At 41.7% G+C, this 23,693-nt stretch overlaps 2 protein-coding genes across 5 annotated transcripts in view; both read left to right on the top strand.

Moving 5' to 3' along the window:
- otogl (otogelin-like) overlaps positions 1 to 8,173 on the top strand; it is a 29,477-nt gene extending 21,304 nt beyond the window's left edge. The window contains exons 43-58 of one of the 2 annotated variants that reach the window (XM_039808612.1): positions 202 to 343; positions 444 to 629; positions 758 to 970; positions 1,655 to 1,759; positions 1,893 to 2,000; positions 2,156 to 2,257; positions 2,348 to 2,452; positions 4,111 to 4,151; positions 4,260 to 4,323; positions 4,568 to 4,746; positions 4,914 to 5,018; positions 5,094 to 5,213; positions 5,493 to 5,538; positions 6,378 to 6,449; positions 7,262 to 7,341; positions 7,475 to 8,173. In XM_039808612.1, the coding sequence (XP_039664546.1) occupies positions 202 to 343; positions 444 to 629; positions 758 to 970; positions 1,655 to 1,759; positions 1,893 to 2,000; positions 2,156 to 2,257; positions 2,348 to 2,452; positions 4,111 to 4,151; positions 4,260 to 4,323; positions 4,568 to 4,746; positions 4,914 to 5,018; positions 5,094 to 5,213; positions 5,493 to 5,538; positions 6,378 to 6,449; positions 7,262 to 7,341; positions 7,475 to 7,675 (1,869 nt within the window). In that variant the 3' untranslated portion in view covers positions 7,676 to 8,173. The remainder of the gene's footprint in view (positions 1 to 201; positions 344 to 443; positions 630 to 757; positions 971 to 1,654; positions 1,760 to 1,892; positions 2,001 to 2,155; positions 2,258 to 2,347; positions 2,453 to 4,110; positions 4,152 to 4,259; positions 4,324 to 4,567; positions 4,747 to 4,913; positions 5,019 to 5,093; positions 5,214 to 5,492; positions 5,539 to 6,377; positions 6,450 to 7,261; positions 7,342 to 7,474) is intronic. The other variant, XM_039808613.1, reaches the window with a different exon arrangement.
- A 672-nt stretch (positions 8,174 to 8,845) lies between these two features.
- The window catches only part of ptprq (protein tyrosine phosphatase receptor type Q), a 42,064-nt gene continuing 27,216 nt past the window's right edge, over positions 8,846 to 23,693 (top strand). For 2 of the 3 annotated variants that reach the window (XM_039808523.1, XM_039808522.1), the window contains exons 1-19: positions 8,846 to 9,318; positions 9,482 to 9,607; positions 9,691 to 9,835; positions 10,006 to 10,290; positions 10,385 to 10,602; positions 11,533 to 11,713; positions 11,996 to 12,364; positions 12,464 to 12,775; positions 14,102 to 14,395; positions 17,183 to 17,482; positions 18,206 to 18,336; positions 18,503 to 18,632; positions 18,713 to 18,866; positions 19,002 to 19,108; positions 19,797 to 19,894; positions 20,365 to 20,533; positions 20,688 to 20,948; positions 21,081 to 21,241; positions 23,241 to 23,352. In XM_039808523.1, the coding sequence (XP_039664457.1) occupies positions 9,274 to 9,318; positions 9,482 to 9,607; positions 9,691 to 9,835; positions 10,006 to 10,290; positions 10,385 to 10,602; positions 11,533 to 11,713; positions 11,996 to 12,364; positions 12,464 to 12,775; positions 14,102 to 14,395; positions 17,183 to 17,482; positions 18,206 to 18,336; positions 18,503 to 18,632; positions 18,713 to 18,866; positions 19,002 to 19,108; positions 19,797 to 19,894; positions 20,365 to 20,533; positions 20,688 to 20,948; positions 21,081 to 21,241; positions 23,241 to 23,352 (3,598 nt within the window). In that variant the 5' untranslated portion in view covers positions 8,846 to 9,273. The remainder of the gene's footprint in view (positions 9,319 to 9,481; positions 9,608 to 9,690; positions 9,836 to 10,005; positions 10,291 to 10,384; positions 10,603 to 11,532; positions 11,714 to 11,995; positions 12,365 to 12,463; positions 12,776 to 14,101; positions 14,396 to 17,182; positions 17,483 to 18,205; positions 18,337 to 18,502; positions 18,633 to 18,712; positions 18,867 to 19,001; positions 19,109 to 19,796; positions 19,895 to 20,364; positions 20,534 to 20,687; positions 20,949 to 21,080; positions 21,242 to 23,240; positions 23,353 to 23,693) is intronic. The other variant, XM_039808524.1, reaches the window with a different exon arrangement.

Here is a 23,693-nt window from a genome sequence, read left to right as displayed (position 1 = left end):
TTTGATTTTGAAATGTTGCTCGGATAAAACAAGCTATTTGACAACGTCACTGTGTGAAATTGTGATTGCCATTTTCAACCTTGTAACTAACTAAACCATTAATTGTGTCTGTGAAAAAAAAAAAAATCAACCGATCAATAATGTAAATAATCATTAGTTGAAGCCCTACAAGACTCTGGCCGGCTGGTTGTGTGTTTGCAGGTCCCTCCGGAGCAGTTCTGCGACATCATGTGGGCGGGGGACCTCCACTACAAGGATCACCAGTGTGACTTCCTGGCGGCGTACGTGGCGGTCTGCTACACACATCAAGTCTGCATCAGCTGGAGAAGACACAACTTCTGCCGTAAGGAGACAAGGGCAAAAAAAAAAAAGACATGTACGCAGATATACTCATTGATGTTTTTCATTTGCTCATGCATTTCTAAGTGCCTGTCACCCTGTAGCATTGCGGTGTCCCCCTGGTAAGGAGTATCAGCCATGTGTGAGCACCTGCGCCAGCCGCACCTGTCTGAACACAGAGTACTACGAGGAGACCACCTGCTCCTTCATCAGAGAGGAGTGTGTGTGCCGCAGTGGAACCATCCTGCACCGTGCTGACTCCCCTTACTGTGTAACTGAGGATCGCTGTGGTGAGTGACAGTGTGACATGCCTTTGTGATGAATACTGCACTGTCAGAGAGTCGGAATCAGTTTTGGACTGCTTTATATCACTCCTAGACTCACATACAGGTCATTTACTTGGTCCTGATGTATCCAGTGTGCACAGATAATGAGGGTAACCCTCGGTCCCCGGGCGAGGTGTGGAATGGCTCTGCTCGCGGCTGCTGTCTGTACAAGTGTATGGAGAATGGCTCTGTGGTGGCTGTGGAGCCAGACTGCAACTCTGTCCCTACACCGCTGTGTGAGAGGGAAGGAGAGTACGTACTGGATGTGTTGGAAGAAGGAGCCTGCTGCCCGAAGAAGATATGTGGTGAGTTTAAAGATTAGGTTCTTCTTTGCTAAGCAAATCATCTGATCCAAATACAAACTTCTGGAGATTGTATCCGAGAGATGGTGGTTTAATATTTTCCCTTCATTCTGCCTTTAAGTCTCACCCTTCATAGTAATATTATATTGCTGATGATGGTTCACCAATTCCATAGCACACCAGTATGCCCAAAAACTTTCTAATTACTAATTTCAGAGACCAAAAATCATTTCAGTGAACATATGACCCATTAAGTCAGGGGTGTGAATATAATAATGACATCAAGGGCCAGACATGTTTAGTTTATTGACAGTGACAAAAATGTCGGAAAAAGTGACAAAAATGTCGGAAAAAGTGCCCAAAAATTTCGGAATAAGTGCCCAAAATGTCGGAATAAGTGAAAAAAATGTTGGAAAAGTTACAAAAACGTTGGAAAAAGTGACAAAAAACATCAGATAAAGTGACAAAAATGTCACAAAAAGTGACAAAAACGTCGGAAAAAGTGACAAAAACTTCGGAAAAAGTGACAAAAACTAGGTGGGCCGAAATGTATTGTGAACCTAAATTGATATGTGGGCCGGATCATAATCTGCGAGGGGCCGGATTTGGCCCGCGGGCCTTGAGTTTGACTCGTGCATTAAGTGATATTTCCTCCTTGTCTTTTTTTGGTCCTTCACTACTTGTCAGAGTGCAACATGACCATCTGTGACAGCGAAGCTCCACCTTGTGATAATGGGAACCGGCTAGTGATTGGTTACAGCGCTCTGTCCTGCTGCCCAGAGTACAGATGTGGTGAAAACAAACTGTTTAATTTCTCTACTCTTTCCAAAGTTTTTAGACATGTTGGAAATTATTTGTTTAATGTGATATATTGGCCTGAACTTTTACTTTGACTCAACACTTTGCTGTGACTGGTCTTCCTCAGAGTGTGACCCCATGGCATGCCCTCCTGTGCCTGCCCCCAACTGCAGGGAAGATCAGTTCCTAGTGGAGGTCAGGGGGGGGAAATCCTGCTGCTTCTCTTACCTGTGTGGTACGTTTTAATTGTGGTTCACAGGTTAGTCAGTCTAAACTAAAAACGGAAGTCTTTAGCATGAGGTTGGTCATCTACTTTGTCTCCATCTTTGGCACCTCCATCAATTACAGCAACACAACTGATTGTGTTGTTTGTGTGTTCTGTCTGAGCAGTGTGTGAGTCATGTCTTGAACCCATTCCAACTTGTTCACATGGAGAAATTCTGGCCGTGGATCTAAACTCCACCAACAGCTGCTGCCCACAGTACCATTGTGGTAAGTGTGTGAGAGTGTGTGTACTGTATATGTGTGTTTTTGTGTCTGTGTCTTCAAATTAATGTTTCTACTTTCTCCAATGTGTTGCAGTGTGTGATGTCAACCTGTGCCCTGAATCATCTGTGACCTGTACACCTGGTCTCTCTTTGGTTCAAACTGCTGTCCCCGGACATTGCTGCCCGCAGCACCACTGTGGTACACACTCAAAAACACTCAAATAATGTATACATCAGACGTGGGGGACTCGAGTCACATGACTTGACTCAAGTTAGACTTGAGTCGCAAATTTTAGGACTTGAGACTTGCTTGATAAACATTCATAAAAGACTCGACTTGACTTTGACTTGATATTCATGACTTGAGACTTGACTTAGACTTGAGTCAGATGACTTGAAATGACTTGACTTTCTGATTAATAAATATATATATTTTCCCCCTCTATTGAGGAGGAGTTAACTTTACGATTTTAGTGCTGTTGCATGCGCAGGAACCCGTTGATATGTTGACGCGGCACGCGGCGGCAGACCTGCAGTAAACGAGACTGGCTACGGCTAGTAACTTAACGTCATGGATCCCTCTGCACCGAAAATAATAAAGTTTGGCTATAAGGATTACACATCTGACCAGGCAAAGAAGAAACGAACGACAGTTTGCAAGGTCTGCCTTACAAACATTTCCAATGTCAACCACCACCATGTCAAATTTCTTCAGACACTTCAAATTGGGAGAGATTCAGGTTCCAGTCCCCATATTCAGCTGAACCACTATTTGGACGTTTGTGATGGACAGAACTCCCGTCAGTTTTGGGCCATGAATAAGCACACCCTCCCCTCTTTGTTCAAGGTGGCGGTAAGAGCGAATAAAACTAGGCACACACATACATACATATTACACACACAACACAAATTGCACTCTCTCTCTCTCTCTCCCTCTCTCTCTCTCTCTCTCACACACACACACACACACACACATGCAGATGTAAGTATGTGAATAAAGCTAGGCACACATACACACACAACACACTCTGCACTCTCACACACATGCACATGCACACATTCACTCACCAATATTAATAACTTTTCACTCACTCTGTCTCTCAAACACGCACACATTCACTCACAAATACACTGACAAATATACACTATTCATTCCATGTGATAAATACACTCAGTCAATCTCTCCAAATTACACAAAGGTGGTGGGATTCAGCTACTCTTAAAGAATATGTTTTTTTCTTCTTTAAGAGAAGGAAAGGTTAAAGGATGTGTTTCTGTCCCATAAAAGTGAGGCACGTTTGAAGAATATTATTTGACTTAGAAACCATTATACTTGAATTGTTTGAATGAATTTCATGATTTGATGTAATGTTTGATGCATATTGAACAAATATGTATGTTGATTTGCTGATGGCCTAATATCAGTTTTAGGCTGTGCTTTTTTATCTGTATAAATTTAAACTGTTCAGATGTCTGTGGCTTGGACACAATGTCTTTTGAATATTGAGTAGGAAAAAATGCAAATAAAACTCCAGCAGTTCATAACCACTGTTTTTAGCTTGTAAAAAAATATAAACTTTTGAATTACTTGACTTGTGACTTGCTTGACCAAAGCTATGACTTGACTTGACTTGTTTGATTGTCACAAAAAATAACTTGGACTTGCTTGAGACTTGAAGGTTAAGACTTGTGACTTGCCCATGTGTGACTTACTCCCATCTCTGGTATACATCCTATTTTTTGCTGCTGTGTGTTGAGTTTATGACTGGATTAATTTCAGACATTATTATGCCTGTCTCGTACTTGCGTAAACTCCCAACACCTCTCTCTCTTTAACTCTTTCTCTGTCACTCCCAGAATGCCAATGTGAGGACAGCTCTCTCCCCATCTGCCAGGTGGTAAGTCAGCAAAAAGCTGCATCACAAGTCCCTGTCTAATCAGCTCTTTGCGAGAAGGAAGAAAAAGTAAGCAAATTCAGTCAAGTCAGCACTCTGTTTTTCTCTCAGGGGGAAGTGATGGTCGTGGTTCCAGACAGCAGCACCAACTGTGACTGTCCTCAGCATACATGCCGTATGTGTAACGCAAGCGTGACAGCTCACAGACACACACCTGACACTAGGGTGGCAATTGACATGCTGTAGACATTGTTTCATCCACTGCTTCGCACTGCTTCGACTTCCAGGCTGCCTTGCCATATTTACCATGAAAAAAGGTTTTGTATGGATGGTATGATTTATTTATCCTATGGTTTTGTGTGTGTGTGTGTGTGTGTGTGTGTGTGTGTGTGTGTGTGTGTGTGTGTGTGTGTGTTTAGAGAAGGCAGAGGTGTGTCTTTTCCAAGGGGTAACAGTGCTGAGCCCAGGCCAGTCTCTGGTTCAGTACTTTGAAGGAGAGCTGTGTTACACTGTCCACTGCCTGCATCAAAGAGATCCAGACTCTGGCTTCTACGCAATGGAAATTACGTCTGTCAACTGCTCCCAAAAATGTGGGCCAGTATGTATCTTTAGCACATTTTGATAGATCACATAATCATTGTGAGAAGCATTTTTCTGATTTCAACTCTTCTTCTTATATAGCTTTAACAATATGCCTCATCCACTTCTCTTACCTTCTGCATCTTGTACTCATCCTTCACTTCTGTGTTTGTCTCATCTTTTTAGCACCAGGTGTATGTAACCTCTATAGACCCTCAGGTGTGCTGCGGCTCCTGTAAAAATGTCTCCTGTACCTTTACCAACGAAAACGGGACAACAGAGCTTTTCGCTGTAAGGACAAACACATCCGCATGTGCTCAATGCGCTGCTTTTTGAGCAGTACTGATTCTAATTGTGCGTGTGCAGGCAGGGAGTTCCTGGGTGGAGAACTGTACACGTTACGACTGCATGGAAACAGCAGTGGGAGCGGTGATACTTGCCTCTGGAGTGATTTGCCCGCCTTTCAATGACACAGAGTGTATTCAGGTCAGGACCTCTAAATGTACTATATATCTGAATTTAAGGTTAAACTCAATCACTGCTCACACTTTATTATGTAACATACATTACAATCATAGTCTTTTCTTTGATGGAGCAGTTGACAAGTACTTATATATCAGCTTTCAACTATCTACCAATTATTACTGGAGGCTAATTGATGGATGCACCCATATTATGTATTAAAATGTTTATTTTGGTCTCTTTGGTGTCCTTTGAAGTGTGTTTCCCATTAACTCTGGTTTTGCGTCTCGTACTCTCTTGCAGAATGGCGGGGTGGTTCAGAGCTATGTGGACGGTTGCTGCAAGACATGTGAGTCTCCAAATTTATTTGATGCTTCTGGTAATGCTTTGAGCTGTCAATCAGAGGGGTGAGCGCCTTGTTGCCTGGCAGTGGATGGGCTTATTGGCTGAGTGGTTGGGGGTGTGGCCTGTTGTAGAGGGTGGAGATAAAGCCTGTTGTTGGCCGTATTACTACATTTCCCACAATCCCTGGCTTTACCAGTTTGTCCTCAAATCTTCTGTTGACATATTCAAGAGCCAGCACAGCTCAGATAGAAGAGATATTTGGTTGGAAAACTCAAGAAAATAATAATAATAATAATAATGTAAATAGAATGATGAAATATGACATTTAATATAATTACTAAGTCAAAATACAACTTCCTGAACTTGTGCTTTCAAGACCTGTTAACTGTCCTTGATGTCTACTTTACAAAATGACATTATGTAATAAGACATTTCTAAATTGTGTGGATTAAAGCTTAAATAAACATGCAGTGGTGACATTTTCGCTCTCTGTGGATTCGGCATTGCAGCCTCGCCCGCTTGCCTGCTTTTGCAGTGACCTTGCCGTTTGGCCAATCAGGGTGCTCCATGGTGAGCGTTTTACCAATGAGGATGCGAGATGGTGCAGGGGTTAGAGTTTGCCCTGCTGAGCTGCTTTTTGTAGTACATTAAATGAGTTCCTTGGCTGGGTGCCTGGAGCGGCCCAAAAAAGAAGAAATCCATGTGCATGCCAGCTGCACTGATTCCATCCTCTGTGTGTTTCTGTGTGACGCTTAATTGTGTATTCTGAACCAAACGTAACCTTGTGTGTGTTCTCACAACGTTCTTTGAACCCGATGGCTGCGATCCTGACGATGCTCCCAGGTTCTGGAGTGGGTGTTTTACCATTTACCGTTAATCCCATAACCCCCACTGGTAGTACTAACTGTGACACAGGTACCACCATCTTGCACTATCCCACTTACAATGATTCTTTGGCATCCTGACACTCAGTGACTCATTCACTTGCACTTTTAAGCCTTGTGTGAATGTGTGCGGTGTGAGTCTATTTTTATGTTTGTTTGTGTGTCTTGTCTTTTCATTTTTTTCCACTCACTGGTTAATACAACATTAACAAAATCTAACCTTGCATAAATCTCTAGTGCAAAACCCTTCATCAGACAATATGCAATGTTAAATACTGTATAATAGAAAAGGCTTTGTTATATCAAAGTGTTAATGCCAGTTCTGAAACAAGCTCCAGTGTTACAGTGTCATCCATTAAGAACAAGCTGGAGTTCATACATTCCAGCCCTAGACAGAATCCTTTGATTGGCTTTAAAGTAATGTTAAATTTAGGTCAGTAGCCAATAGGAGAGCCAGATCTCTGCTGTGAGAACTGTGCCCCCCCCCCTGTCACCCAACTGTCAATCAAAGCAATCTCCTACTGCTGGGCAACAAAGAGCCCAGCTCAATAGGCCTTTGAAGGTTGTATGAGTGACAGATCTCTGCGGTAAAATGATCAAAGAGTGTGTTTGTGTGTTTGCGTGAGCATATGTTTACCAGTGTGTGTGTGTCTGTGTGTGTGTGTGTGTGTTTGCGTGTGTGCGCGCGCACATTTCTTTTTGTATGTTTGAACTACTTCATGTTTTCTACTGTTAAACGGTATGCTGTGTCAGTTGTTATTGCTCAGACAGTACTGTGTCTCTGGAGTTACTTCTGGTGTTACTCTGTGTATGCATCTGATGTCTGTGTGAACGTGTGTGTAGGTAAAGAGGATGGTAAGACATGCAAACGTGTGGCCATTCGGACTACCATTAGAAAAGATGACTGCAGGAGCAATGCACCGGTGAGAGAAGAGAGACATGCTAACTAACTGAGGAGGCTGAAACAAAATTATTATTAGTATTATGAAAAAAAAAAAAAAGTATGCCTTGCCTTATGCCTCCTTCTGTCATCATCCTGTCTCCCCCCTCTTACAGGTAACAGTCTATTCTTGTGATGGGAAATGCCCGTCTGCCACCATATTCAACTTTAACATCAACAGTCACGCCCGGTTCTGTAAGTGCTGCCGCGAGAGTGGACTACAAACCCGCTCCGTCACACTCTACTGCTCTCGCAACGCCACAGTCGTGGAGTACAACTTTCAAGAGCCTCTGGACTGTTCCTGCCAATGGAACTAAATCAATCTATTGATCGATTCATTTGATTTGTCACATTTAATCATATAAGGTACAATTCAGGGTCCAGGCAGAGCATGAAAACCAGCCATGTTTCATTTTATTTGTCGTAGACCGTAGTTGTAACTGGAAAAAACTGATGAAGTGGGCGATTGTTTTCAAGTAGTTCTGTTTTCACATTAGTCTTTATTTTCTTCAAGACCTGCTGTGCCAACCCAGTCAGCTTTCTAGTGCTTTCAAGTGATGGTACAATGCCGTTAGCCTCTTATCCTACTGTATATTAACAATTGATTATGTTGACACAAAAGTTGTTGCAAATTTTATATGCGCTGTTGGGATATTTTGGTTTGTCTTAGGAGATACATTTGGCCTCTGTACAAATAAGTGTAATGCAAAGCTTTGTTTCCTTCAAAAAGTTTGAGTTTCTAAAATGTGACATTTTGGGCTCTTTGTAGTTTCCGTATTTTGAAGTAAATTAGGGGAATAAAAGATGTAACAGTGTCTTTGTCGGAATTATTGCAAGACTGACCTCATAACCTGAAATGTGACCTTTTCACACACCCTTCCAGTTTCTTCTCAAACCCTTATTAAACGCACACACACACTCAGCATCTGCAGTGCTGACATGTGTTTGTGTTTCACCTCAGAGAGCTTATTGCTGTGTGGGAGTCACCTCTTCATAACAGAACCCCTCAGTGGACTCAGCTCTCTGTCCGTCAATCATTTCTCCCTTTCACATTCCTGTCATTCCACATGAGCCAGCACTTTCACCACATCCCAGGTCCGAGCCAAACCATTCTCACCACTGCGTTGTTATGAAAAATGTGGAGCACATGCTTATTTTAGAGGTTTTGGAAAGATAATCTTAGACATGTCTGCTGTGACTGACGGTTGGTCATACAGGGGGCATAAGGCTGGTGGCTTTGCCCACTGAGCACATCTCAATTTTGCCACAAAGCCCCACCACATCTCTTATCCCCTCAGTATGCCCCACATCCCCAGCCTCCCCCACCTCTCTCCTCAGGAGCCTATAGCTCTGGAGTGTGCCCGTGGTTGCCATGGTGAACTGCTCTTATCCCAACAAAGAGCCAGAACAAATTGGGTTGTAGTCATACATCAACAAGCGCTCTCTCTCTCTCTCTCTCTCTCTCTCTCTCTCTCTCTCTCTCCATACACACACGCAGACTGTCTCCTTCACATAAGGGTTTGCTTCTCGAGGAAACAGCCACTGAACGCTGACTTTTAGTACGCGCTAAATTCAAAGTTCAGGCTCTACTTTAAACTAAGGTCCAAACAAGTAGAGCTTCCCCCATTATTTGAGATAGCTAGGATTATGTAATTTAATTTTCGAGTCTTAAAAAGTTACAAACAGTTAACTTTTTGACGCTCAGCTGAGTTGTACGTCAGCGAGCCAAATAGTTTGGGACTTTCCACAAGCGATGTTTACGCACAGGGGAAGTGTCTCGGGTTTATTTATGAGCCGACCGATGACTGAAAGCACAGCCATGATCCGCTGTCTCTCGCCTTGGAAGTGAGCGTGTGTATCCACGTGGATCAGTGACTGCTGGAAGGACTGCTCGGTGAGATGAGTGACATTTCCAATGGGTGGAACAGAGCGTCTGTGGTTACTTGCGAGTTTATGCCAGGTAAGAGAAAGGCCTGCACAACTTTCAGTCCTGTATAAAGCAGTTTATATTCAATAGGCCTATCCATCATGCTTATCTATCTTGCCAGATGGATTGGAATTGTATTGAAGGTAGGCTACATAGGATTTTTGGCTTCCTGTGACACTACTTTCCTCCTCCTCAGGTGGTCCTGCTGACCTGTGAGCAGCATTTAAACCCTGTTGAGGTAGAAGTTGTATTTCAGTCCTTCCCTTCCACTAAAGATGCAGACACCTACACAGTCACCTGCAGGACTGCAAGTAACCAGCTGGTAAGAACACTAGTAGGCTACAGGGGATAATGCAGATCATATACTCTGGTTTTGAAACTAAATTAATTGCCACGTCTCTGCAGGTGTATGTGGAGCCCTTTAAACATTCAGCATGCTCCCCTGACTGCAAAATGTCACTGCGATTGGTTGACGACCCTGGAGGATATAACATCACCCTGAGAGCCAGCAGAAATGATGCTACTCTCGAGGCAAAGACGTTTCACTTCAGTAAGTGTCTGTGAACTCTGAATACCACAGTGCGGATGGAGAAAAATAACATACTTGATTAGTGTTTGGTACTGTACAATGTTTATTGATTTATGTTTGGTACTGTATAATGCTTATTGATGTTAACATCTTTCATCTTGTCTCTACTCCTCTTTTATATGTGTGTTCAGTTCCAGCCTCCCCGTCCTCCCTTCATGTATACAGCACAACGACTACTGCTCTCCTGACTTGGAGACTTCACAGACAACAAAGCTTATCCACCTTGAGTCTATACAACACTCAAACACAATCTGTCACGCACATCTTCAACGTAAACTCGTCAGAGGCAAACTCTTGGTACACAGTGAAAGGTCTCCAGCCTGGCACACGCTTCAAGGCCAAAGTTGTGGTGACTACATTCCTTAAACACCTTAATATGACCTTAAAGCAGAGTCTCAGCAGTGGCATGGAAACAGGTACATATTTGCTTTACAATAATCAATCCATCATATGACCACAATTTGCCTTAAAAATGATTGTATCAGTTGATGATAATATTTCTGTCTCCAGCTCAGTGCCCCCCTGACTGGTTGGCCGATGGGAGAAGCTGCTACACTGTGAGAAGGACGGGTTTGACCTGGAGCGATGCCCAGCACCGCTGCAGAGGCCTGGCAGCTGGAAGTCACCTGGCCGACCTGAAGACCCTGGAAGATCTGCTTTTCATTTCTTCTCACCTGCGGAGCCACAACAACCTGCTGCTGCTATGGACCGGACTCAATGACCAGCAGGTAGCCTTATTACAGAAATATATATATTTAAGTGCTTTTTTGAACCATAATAAATAATTACTTAGTACTGTGACTTTCCATTTCCATTGTCAGAATAGCTAATGTGTCTTTGAAAATGTGCATAATGTATTATTTAATTACCTTTCCTCACAACGGATCACATTTGACAATGTTTATGAATAACTTTGTAGCTAGTAATTTAAATAGGGATTTGTCAAGAAAACCTTGTGATTAAGTATTAACAAAACAGTGCAGGCTTTTTTATACCCTGTAGGAATTCAGCAGTTATTCAGTCCTGCAGATTTTGGTTTTGGAGCAATATGTGGAAAGTTAACTGCAGGACAGTAGATTTTAAAATATCCTTCAGTATAATTAAACTTCCCTGCACAACATTTCGTCAACACTAAAGAACACTTCTGTAGTGTGCACATCGAAAGAAAATATATATTTTTTTAGATACATTTTGTGTAAAGGAACCTATACAAAGGAAATGACAAAGAAAATGATGTCTTTGTTTTAAGACGTTTTAAGAAAATGGCCCAAATAGTTTTATGTATCGTGAATATACTTCGAAAATGAGGCTTAAAATGTTAATACTCTTTGTAGGAGTTCTTTTTATGATTGAGTAGAATAGGTTAAGAAAATACATATGTTATAGATACAAATTACTAAAACGCCAGCCTATCTAAGACAAACTGACAATATGACAGTTTTCCCTTGGGCTGTCTTGACCAAAGCCTGCAGTAAGGGCCTCACATGTTAAAGTATATCTGGGAAAAGTAGTTTACTTTTTTAACAGAAAAAGCTCCATGGCAGCATTTACTCCCTGAAGAGGAGTTTTGTTTTTGATACTTTAATGACAGTGAGCTGGTGATGTCTGTCACATGTATACAGCACAGTGCATAATATCTCTCTTCTGTCGCCCCACAGGAGGAGGGAAAACCTCTCTGGTCTGATGGCTCAGTCTATAACCTGACGAACGCTATGATGTCATTACTGCCAGCCAATCAGACAGACTGTTTTGCCCTTCAGAGGAATGCCACAGGGCCAGGATACTTTCTCACTCCATTCTTCTGTAACATCCCCTTACCCTTCATCTGCCATTGCCAGAGTAAATAACTTGTGTAATATACCTTTATTAACCACAGCATTTACTGCACACGCATTGTTTGACCATTTTGAGGAGTTATCCTTAAAATGTCACTTGTTAAAATGATCAACGCACTTTCTGCAACATCACAGCCCTTTACCCATGATATTGCTCAATCTCAGGGTAAATAACTAATGCAAAATACTTACTAGTTAACCTAAACCATATAACTTGTTAGCACTTCTTTCCCTCATTCCTTCTCAAGTTGCTATGATTTTTACTCAGTTTCTCCCTCTTTCACAGCCCCTCCAGCCCCTGCCTCATTCTCCTTTGACCTGGTTCAGGTGACAGAGCAACACGTAGACCTTCAATGGAGTGACCTCTCACTCTTGAACTCACTTAATCTTTCATCTTTTGAGATATTCCTCCAGTACCAGGAGGAGGCAAATGGAGAGTCAGGGCAGGGTGAAGAAGATAGTGACAGAAAGGACAAAAAGAGGACACAGAGCCAGAGCAGTATTAAAAAAATTGTCAGGGTTTCCATTTTCCTCTCCTCCAGAGGGGTAACTGTGGCAGGTCTGTCTCAGGGGAGCATCTACACCTTCACCCTTCGAGCCTCTCATCCTGCTGGCTCCGCCTGGAGCTTGGGACAAACACGGACAGCGTACACTAGTGAGTCTGCTGACATCCTATGACACACATAAGTTACACACAAGCAACATCTAATGCTAACGGATATAAATTGAAATGTTTATGTTCTCTTTCTTTCAGGACCTCTTCCTCCTCAAAATATCACTGTTGGCTCTGTTAGCATCAGTCAGATTAGTGTCCACTGGATGATGATGGCTGCACAGTTCAGGGTTGGATGGACATTTGTTGTGCGCTATGTGGACATGTCTTCAAGACAAGAGAGAATAGTTGGAATGACTAATATCTCCAGGTTATCTGAGACTGGTGGGCTGCAGTCATACGCCGCTGTAATTGGAGGGCTGGAGTCTTACAGGAAATACAGGGTTGAAGTTTACACAGTCACCCAGCATGGGATAGAGAGCTGTGGACAGGCACCTGTGACTGTACTGACGGGTAAGCATGTACAGTAACAGGCCTTTTTCACAGCAGCCATGAAAGTGTGACAGTGAGTCATGTATGAACAATACCGAAACAGGAAATTAAATTACATTTAGCTGTTATTACTATTATTATTTACACCTGTGATATTCCTACCCGTTCATGTCAAAATGTTAATGATTAATTTAAATTTCTGGGACATCTAGAAAGGTATTGTTTGAAAATTAAGGCAAAATCTAAAAATGTTGTGAGGCTATTTTGCTGTTAATCTGACTAGTATCTTCAATTCTGGGTGGCAATGCCACCTTATTACAACATGCCAAAAGTGAGGTGGCATCCACTCAAGATAAACACTGCGGATTTACTGTAATTGGAATTTGTGATTTGGGTAAGAAGCTAAACATCTTAAAGGTCCCATGGCATGAAAATTTCACTTTATGAGGTTGTTTAACATTAATATGCGTTCCCTCAGCCTGCCTATGGTCCCCCAGTGGCTAGAAATGGCGATAGGTGTAAACCGAGCCCTGGGTATCCTGCTCTGCCTTTGAGAAAATGAAAGCTCAGATGGGCCAATCTGGGATCTCCTCCTTATGACGTCATAAGGGGAATGGTTACCTCCCCTTTCTCTGCTTTGCCCGCCCAGAGAATTTGGCCCACCCATGAGAGAGAGACATCATGGCTTTCAAATGAGCAGAGTGTCAGTTGATCAAGGCCACACACCCCCCCCCCCCCCTCTCCTCCTCAATAGCTACAGACACAGAAATGGCACATACTAAGGAAAGCTCATTGTGGGACTGGCTCTAGTGGCTGTAATTCTGCACCAAGGCTGAATTTCGGGAAAGAGACTTCAGATACAGTATTAGGGGACCACTAAGGCCTATAAAAGCATCCAAAGAGCACCATGTCATGGGACCTTTAAACTTCACCCCAAAGGTCCAGTCAGTGGGTTTAGTAGAGCTGTCTTTTACTTAGTAAATTGTCCGGATGTGATCAAATCAACTCATTTGGTTTTATTTGCTTGATCCTTGCTGTAATGGGCATTTTGCTCGATACATTTGTGATCAAAAGCGTTAATTACACACTTATTTGTCTCACCGTTATTGAGAGGATAACATTTCCCTTTTTAGGTTTTTTTGCATTGTGTCTATTGTGAGTATATGGAACTTTGCTGATCTATTTTGTCAACCAAAGTAGATAAATTGGAGATGTTTAAATGTACAGTTTGATCTCAGTAATTGTCCAAACAAAAAGCATGCATAATTGTGTTATGCAGATCACTTTGCTTTGACCCACGTTACAGTAGCTGACAACTAAATAACGTTCTTCTTTTGTGCCTCTTAGCGGTGAAGGCCCCTCGTGGTCTGGAGGTGTTGAGCACGACAGGAAATCTGACAGTCTGCTGGACCAGTTCACCTGATGACCCACCAGATGGTTATTATATCACATCCCATCCACTCATCAACCCCACTCCAACCTCACTGTGGATAAACCAGTCCAGTCCTGGTGCACACTGGGTAAATGAGTCTGTGTGTGTTAATTTGGGCACATTTACTCCAGGTCAGACATATGAAGTTGGAGTGGCCTCTCTAAGGGGAAAAGACAGGAGCAAGGGGACAAGTGTTATACACACCACAGGTAAGAGAAACAACAATTCTGCCTTTAAAAGTTAGGTTCACAATGTTCTAAAGTCTGTCTTAAAACAATTGTCAGGTTCCCATATGAACATTGATAGAAGTTTGGTTGCTGTAATCATTCTTCCTGTTCATATTGACCAGTAAAATATCCCCTCCAAATGTTTTTTAAATGTAAGTGTTGAGGGACAAAATCCACAGTCTTCACTTTGTGCACAAATGTATTCAAAACTTTGCAGCATTATCTTTGGTTTAGGGGAAACATGCCTTAATGGATTCAATTATTATATACTGAACCATTAGCAGAAATGAAAACAAAGCTCTTTAATCTCTATAGATCAACACGACAAGGCTGTCCCATGTCCCCTCTATTGTTTTTATTTGCCATCGAACCCTTGGCCATGTCTATCCGTCAATCGTCTGAAATCACATGTATGACTATAGGTGAGACGGAGCATCGTTTGTCTCTATTCGCAGACGATATTGTTGTGTTTTTAACAAATCTGGGAACCTCAATTAATGCACTTAGCCTGCTTCTGAAGGAGTTTGGTCAACAACAGCAAAAGTGCTTTACTATTACTAAATAGAGAAGAAAGAGAGTCCCCCCGAGCCATGCACAGTTTGCTAATGCCCCAGAAGGATTTACTTATTTAGGAATTAAAATAACCCCTGACATTGAAAATATTATATTACTCAATTATGACCCTCTGCTGAAAGAAGTAGGAGAATCTCTGGAGAAATGGAGTTCAATGCCTATTTCTATGATAGGACGTATAAATATTATATTATGTCTATCCTGCCCAAATTGTTATATCTTTTTCAGTCCATCCCACTCCCTCTGCCCACCTCTTTCTTCTCCACACTTAACAAAAACGTCACCTGCTTTATATGGAATAGTAAGCGTCCTAGACTGCGACTCTCCCTGTTACACCTACCATATGAACGTGGGGGACTAAAACTACAAAACTACAAAAATAACACATTAGAACTGCCACTGAACCTGTACCTTTACTCGGCACCAACCAAAATACTCAAACAGTGTGCACATAATCCCTTCCTCAACAATACTATATCGATCTGGCACGAGGCCCACACATTTTTAAATAAAGCTCCAAACTCTCATGTTTCACACCTATTTGGGGAAATGAAAACTTCAGAGCAGGGAGATGCGATATGGGATTCAAACACTGGATAGAAAAAGGACTAAGCAAAATAAAAGACTTGTATAATGAAGGGACTCTAATGTCATTCCAACAATTAATGGATAAACACAACCTTCCCAAGAAACACTTTTTTAAGTATTTGCAAATTCGAAGCTTTGTATACTCCCAAATTAAGACTACCGTAGAACCTACATTATCTACTCTCGAAAAATTCACGGTAAGCCATTTACAGGCCAGAGGTCAGTTGTCAAAGCTTTATGATATTCTATTAGCAGGCTCCAAGGAGAACTCCATATCGTATTTAGGTGCATGGAAGAATGATCTTCAGGTAAACATCTCTATAGGGGACTGGGAGAAGGCATGTCTTCACGCCCAAACCCAAACTATAAATACCAGATTTAAACTGTTGCAGTATAAGTGGTTGCTCAGGACTTATATTACTCCGGTTAAATTACATAATTTTAATCCTGAGATCCCTGATACATGTAGTAAGTGCACTGAAGAAATTGGCACTCTCTATCATTGTATGTGGGAATGCCGAAAACTCCAGGTATTCTGGAAAGAGGTTCTAGGGCTGACTTCTAAATTGACAGATATTGTTGTTCCCATTGAAGCTAAAATGTGTTTACTACACATATACCCTGGAGATTTCCCAGTAAACGCAAAGAAACGCAAGCTAATCAATTTCTGTTTGTTGCAAGCCAAACATGTAATTGCCTTGACCTGGAAGGATACTCAGAGACCTGATTCTATGCAGTGGGTTAAGGAGATGTCTTGCAGCCTGGCACTAGAAAAACTGACCTACATAGCAAGAGGGAAAGTTGAGGATTTTTATAAGATATGGATGGCTTTCTTAAATTTTATGAACAACATGAATACCGGTATACAAATGCCTGGAAACGGATAAGCACTGGCACTGTTGGTTATGAATCGGGGGAAAGAATAGGATGGTGACCAAGTTTCATAAATCTGCTTTAAACCACCTTATTGTTATTATTATTATTATTATTATTATTATTTATTATTATTATTATCATTAATATTATCATCATCATCATTATCAGCATTTTTATTGTCAAGCTATTGTTTATTATTATTGTTGTTATTATTATCCCCTTGTTTGTTTCCATTTAATGTACTTAAAGATGTGCGATTTTTTTTTTATTTATTTACTTTTTTTTAACCGTATATTTTTTATCCTTCTTTTATCTTATTTACTTACTTATTTATTTTCCTCAGAGAGGATTGTTGCTTAAGGGAGGGAGGGAGGGGATTTTATGTTATTATTTGTTCATTGTGTATTGTTTATTAATAATTACCAAAAACTCAATAAATAAAGTTTTGAAAAAAAAAAGTTGCAGCATTATCAAAATAAAATTCCCTCTTTGTGTTTCCCTGTTAAGTTGTGGTGGGATGATTTTTACTAAAAGGCTTTAACTTTGACTAATTTGGAAAGCTAAAGCTTCATACTGTAAGCAAAACATGTTTCATTGTTCTTATGGGTGCCTGACTATTGTTATGTGTGAACATTGTGAACCTACCCTTTAATAATGTAGACATTGTCATTTCTACCATACTAGTCATTTAGTAAACTATCTTTGTCTCGGTTTCTCCCTCTGTATGTGTAGATCCAATGCCAGTTCAGGTGGCAGTCTCTCTTTCAGTGGGCACAAACTCTGCACAACTGTACATCCAGCAACCACAGCTCGGTTTGGTTGATGGGGTGAAAGTGTGTGTTTGTCCAGGAATGTGTGACAGTTTGTGTGAGGGATTGTGTGGGAACACATGTGACTGGTACTCCCTCCCTGCTGGTGTTCATATCATAACCATTAGCAACCTCAGTCCAGGATCAGAGCACCAGCTCAGAGTGTACAGCACAAGCCGGGAGAAGATAGGACCACCTTACTACACCCACCCCGTTAGAACAAGTGCGTTACGTCTGCTAATACTAGCCCGTACTAATGCACACAATGATCTCACAACATAGTGGGTCCTGTTATTGTATTGTAACCTAGAGATGGTCTTTCCTCACTTTTTCTCTTCACAATTGCACTACTGTAGCTGTCCTCATTTGGCATCAATTAAAAGTACTTTTTCACATAGTTTTTTGGATTAATAGATAAATGAGATTAAATGCATCCACCCTAATATTGCCATCACTTTACCGGTTACCCTTTTGGTATTTGTTTAAAGATTTTTCTTGATAACTCAACATTTAGTGATCACAAAAATCAACACCATTTAGGTCAGGCCTCATACTAAAAGACAGATGTTATATTGTATGATAGATATTATATGTTGTTATGAGCCACATTTTCTTCTGTTTATGCTCCTAAATTAAAATAAGACAGGTGGCCTAGAGAGCAGAATTAAAATCATTTGTTTTAAACAAAATTATATACATGTTGTATTATCCTATTGTGTTATTATAAGTTATTAGAACTTTTAATGAGTTTGCATTCTTTGTAAAACGTGTAGACAAATTCATTTCATTATTACTGCAATGATTCAGATCTTTAAGAAAATATGAATAGGCATCATCACCAAACCCCTAGGTTTTTAAAATATCCCCAACCAAAGTTAATAAGTATTTTCAGTATGTTAAAGGAATACTGACAGTATGGGTTGTGGGATATGGTTTGTGATTTTAGACCTGGCTCCTCCTATCAGAGTGAGGGAAGGCGTGGTGACAGATTCATCTATAGAGCTGCTTTGGGATCCAGCACAAGGACAGGCTCTCAGCTACGAGGTCATCTGCCTGAATTGTGACCATTCACACATGGTAAACAAGAAAAAAAAATCATGTTTTCCTCCCTAAGATTCATTGTGACCAGTAGTTAGCATGGTTTTATCTGTCAAACATGAACCTCCCCTCTTCCCCTCTAACTAATGCTGTTACTGTAAGAATTATAATAAGGCTCTTTGGTTATATCATCTGTATGCTACAGGTGCAGAAGGTGTTCAGCCAGAGTGCAACGTTTTCTAGTCTGACTCCATGCACATGCTACCACTTTGCAGTACGAACAGAGAAGGAGTCCTTCACAGACAGTTCCCCTGTCACCATCAACATCACTGCAGGTAAGCCCACACACAGGTACACACACTACTCAATCTTTCTATTCTAACTGACTACATGTAATGTTTTTTATATACGCCAGCTCCCAGCCCAGTGGAGGTGTCTCTTGTCAATAAAACCACATCATCTATACACATGTGTTGGAGTATGCTCGGGGGAGTTACGAGTGGACTCATCCTGTCAATCAAAAACCGAACATCCAGCCAAGAGCTGATAATTTCTCCTCAAGAGGCCAGGTCAGTCTCACGCTTGTCAGCCAGTGCACACATTATTACAGTTTTATGAGACTAGAATTACAATAACCAGATCAAAACTTTGCAAGTGCAACATGGAGTAATTACACTGACTGCTAGAGGTGTGTGTGTTCACAGATCTTACAGCTTTGAAGGCCTCGCTTATGGAAGCCAATATACAATTGAAGTGATAAGCACCTGCGGGGAAAGAAGGAGTAAACCGGCTGCTATGATTCTCCATACTCGTAAGTTCAAGAGTCTAAGACATATGCAGTAGCCGGCACCAAATATCGGTTGTGTGTGTGCCAACATTTGCATGTGTGTGGGAGGAAGAGATAGAGAGAAAGAAAAAATGTTGGATTTCAGAAGGAATGTCAGAAGAGAGCAGAAATATGCAAATACAAAATACATATTAGATTAAGACAGTAAAATTATAAAGGAAATATATATTTCTGTAAGGAGTGCAGGTTCCAATGTAAACCATGATAGACAAAGAAGGAAATTATTTCTGTACCTGGTTTCAGCCTTAGTTCACTTCACTGATAACATTTTATTACAATATTGTGCCAGAGTAGGATGGCCGTTTGAAATAAATCATTGTCAAAATACAAATTGGGGCACAAGCTGTGAAGCATCGATGGACCAGCTAAAAGATAAAGGATGTGCTTCAAGCTTTACTTTTAATACTGTTGAACAGTGATTTTACAATGATAATGTATATTATACTTCCACATAAATATACCAAATCAATTATTTATATTATTCTAAAAGTTCACCCCCAGTATCTCCCCCTGGTGGTTCAAAGTGAACCTATAAAGTATGTTAAAAGTTCACCTCACAGCTGTATTCACATGTGTATTACCCAGAGTGACAGATGACGATGATAATGTGCGAGAACGTGGTGTCACGTGCTAATGGGAATCTTGTCTCCAGTCCCAGAGGTGCCACAGGAAGTGGCTCTTTCAGAGCAAGTGGTGACGTCTGTGTTTGTCACCTGGAGACCACCACCAGGACAGGTGGAGGGATACAAGGTAAGACATGTATACTCCTGCACCTGTTCCAAGTAACAATCGCAGAAGGAGAGACAGGCATTATTGGCTGGTACGCCACAGTAACTTTCAGACAGATGTGCGTAATGATGCGCATCCTTCCTTGTCATTTGTCTTACACACACATTACCTAAAATATATATTTTTTCACGGACATAGAAGGCCACTTGCATCAGGTTCAGTACTCACCTGTTGGATACTTAGCAGCCGTTGTCGGCACACCACAGATTTGGTTACCAACCCCTTTAAAGATGTATGACCTCCGTAGAGCCACGGCCAGGAAGAATGACCAAGCACATTACATGCATGCACAATACAAACCAACAGAAATAAATGCGAGACATTAGTAGATATTCAGAATTGGTCAAACCAAAAAGTGTCATGTTTTGAAACTTGAATTGTTTTTTGTCAATCCCAGAAAAGGACTCTGAAGATGTCTTTTTTTTTCTCAGCTTGTTTTTGGCCTGCGGTATGTGGACAGAAAATCATGGATTGAGGTGCTTGTTCGAGGGGCAAGTTATGAGATCAGGGATTTGATCCCGGGGTCAGACTATGGTGTCAGCATTCAGAGTGTGCTGGGTTCAGACACCAGTCAGGCAGTCCACAGAGAGTTCAGCACACGTAAGAGACACACACAAACACACAGGTCTAAATTCTGTACAGGATAGAAAAAGCAGTAAGAGTCTTCTGCACTCGTAATACATACAAATAAATAATTGAATTCTGGCCTAAGGGATGCAAACTAAAGGTGGAAAATTGCAAAAATGTTTTCCAGGCCCAGCAGGATTATGCGGCCTTCATTTAGACAACATGAACTCTTCTTCTGTCTCTGTGAGCTGGGACAGTGCATTTGGAGAGTTTGACTTTCACAAAGTCACTGTGGCCAACACCTCAGTCACAAACACACTCACCGTAGCCAAGGAGGAGCGGGTTGCCGTGGTTACAGGGCTGGTGGATGGCTGCAGCTACAACGTGAGCGCTGAGAGAGTGAGAGGAGTGACGGCAGGGAGCGCTGCCTTTCTGACTGTGACTACAGGTAGACCATAATAAAAGGGGTGCACCGGTCAACACCCCCTTATTATCACCTGCCCTGATCGACTTTTTGTTAAATAACTGAACTTTCTCCACCTCTCTGACTCCATTTCTCCCTTTCCTGTGCTTTTTTGAGTGCCAGCCCGTGTGCACGGAGTGCGTGTCGTGAATGTGTCTGCACGTGCATTCTCGTTGCGTTGGGAGCAGGCGGCGGGGTGTGTGGATCATTACCAAGTCAACCTGCTACCAAACCAGGGAAAAGTGACAGTGCACCCTGCACATGACGGATACATTCAGGTACACACACATACTCAATGAAACACACACTGATTAGATCCAATAACAAGGGCATTTCTTAATTTACACTTCTCCTAATAAACTCATTATAGACGCTTGGACAACAGGACAGTACAGTTCACCTAAATACAATCAATGCAGTTTTATGAAGAGCAGTAAAAAGGGAAGAGGCCTGGCTTTGTAGAGCTCTAGACTTGCAGCCTAGTTATGATACCGAATGTACAAACTACATACACACACACACACACACACACACACGCGCATGCATTATCTCTCCTCCCATTCAACTTTCAAGTCCTGCCCCATCCCGTCTCTTCCCGACTGCCAGGTGTCAGATACCCCCCAAAATGTAACCTTACACACACCACAAACACAGAGCACACAGAGCACAGAGTTGAGTAATCTATCTCATTATTTATTAAGTTGGCCTCATGAGCTCAACCCTGAATCATTCATTTGCTTAAGCAGCTCTCCCTCGAGAAAGAGACCAGAGGGAGAACGTTAGCCTCGTGCTAATGAGAGGACCCACTCCCCTTCCTGGTTAGCTACTACATTTTTGGAATACCTCAAGACCAAGAGCCGTTAATATCCAATACCTGGACAACTAACCCTGTGAACTTTACTCATGACACTAACAGACTTCTAGACTTGGAGTTATTCCTGTTCAGATCAGTGGATTACCTGTAGACCACTGCTAAAGACTGTGAACTAACACTGGATGCAGCTCTACTGGAGAGGCTTTTAACCTGCTGCGTATAATATAAAGCGAACTCTGCTACACAGCATGGCCTTCTTCTTTCTCATACTCTGCTTGGGACAGGTACACTCACAGGTAAGAATTCAACACTCAATATCTGGCATTGCTGTGCACATAGATGTTTTTTTACACTCAGTTATACAGAACATTTCACACTTACAGACTGTTAGACTGTTAAAATGCTTGGTTGTATTTCTGGGAGGTAACATAAGGTATTAGTGTTACTCATTGCCATAGAAAAATACTAATGTCATAGGTGCAAATATTGGTTGCAACACACACTAAAGCAAAAAGACTGCAACACTGTTCTACTATCACGCAGACATAAACTAACAAAGATACAAACAAGTGCAACCGCAAGCAGAAACAAGCTGTCATCCATTCACAACCACCCACCTTCATATTGATACAGATGGCTGAGGATGTAAGGTTTCTCTTCAAATAGATTTGTGGTGATTCTTTCATAGGCTACATAATAAAACGCAATTCCAGAAGCATTAGTGCCCTTAGGGTTAATGCAGAATTTAAAAATTAATTTAGATTTATTCAGGCTTCTATTTGGGGAGATTAAAGACGAATGCTGTAAAACCTGCAATAACAAATGACAATTGCCAAAACAAGTAATGAGAAGATGTCACCTTTAGAAAATTGTGATAGGCCATTTTTCCTATTCTCTTATATTTTATTGAGCAATATACACTTTTTATTATCATAAACAGTGTTAAGTGACATCCAGTTTAAAATCCATTAAACAAAAACACATTTGGAACTTTACGGGGTGGTTTTGATGAAGAGATACTTCAGCTGTAGGGGAACCACTAGTCTCGCTTTGCCAGACCCTCCACCAAAGCGCGCTGAAGGAGGGTCTGGCTACTCCACATAGCATTTGGGGATGGGAGGAAAACGTGTTCTGGTTTAATGGCATTTCTTTAAACCAATCAGAATCGTCATGGGTCGCTGCAAAATAGTCGTGCGAGAGAAAACTCAGATTGGACAGATAGTCTAGCTAGCTGTCTCAACTTACCATGCAGAGATCTGAGGAGCAGTCAACAAGAGACCTCGTAAATCCACCGAATTTAAAATTCCAACACAAAGACAGCGGAAATGAAACGGAAAATATATGCATCCAGCGGAATTTCCTGCAGCACCGGAGCAATCCCGGAAGTGGAACGCGAAGGATATAGAATAGGGAACCTTTGATCTACAGTATATTACTGATTCTGTGTTTTTCTGTTTTCACAGGCCGATGTGGTGAATGTCAGTCCGAGGACACAATACAGTGTAACGGTCACAGCAGCCTCCTCCTCCAACATCAGCCCTGGAGTCAGCCGCATGATCAATACTAATGAGAGTGGTAAGACGTGCACATGCAAACACTGTTTGTTGTTGTTTTTGATTGGTTTTGTTTTGGGGTGTTAAAGTGCCATCAGGCTCTCGTCTGCCCTCTGGTGTTTAATTCAGTCTCTGTATAGCACACACACACACATGCACGCAGGCACGCACGCACACGCAGGCACACGCACACACACACACACACACACACACACACACACACACACACACTGAGGGAAAGGAATTAGTACAGTAACTGTGTGACTGTGTGTCTGTGCGTGTGTGTGTGTGTGTGGGGGGGGAGTATACTCCCTTCCCTGTATAATTCCTCGTAGGTAACTTAAGCCCAGGCTTTTGAACCAT

Source organism: Perca fluviatilis, chromosome 8 (genome assembly GCF_010015445.1).
Source record: "Perca fluviatilis chromosome 8, GENO_Pfluv_1.0, whole genome shotgun sequence".
Classification (NCBI taxonomy): domain Eukaryota; kingdom Metazoa; phylum Chordata; class Actinopteri; order Perciformes; family Percidae; genus Perca; species Perca fluviatilis.
The sequence above is the reverse complement of the archived record's forward strand: the minus strand, read 5'-3'. Positions and strand labels throughout refer to the sequence as shown.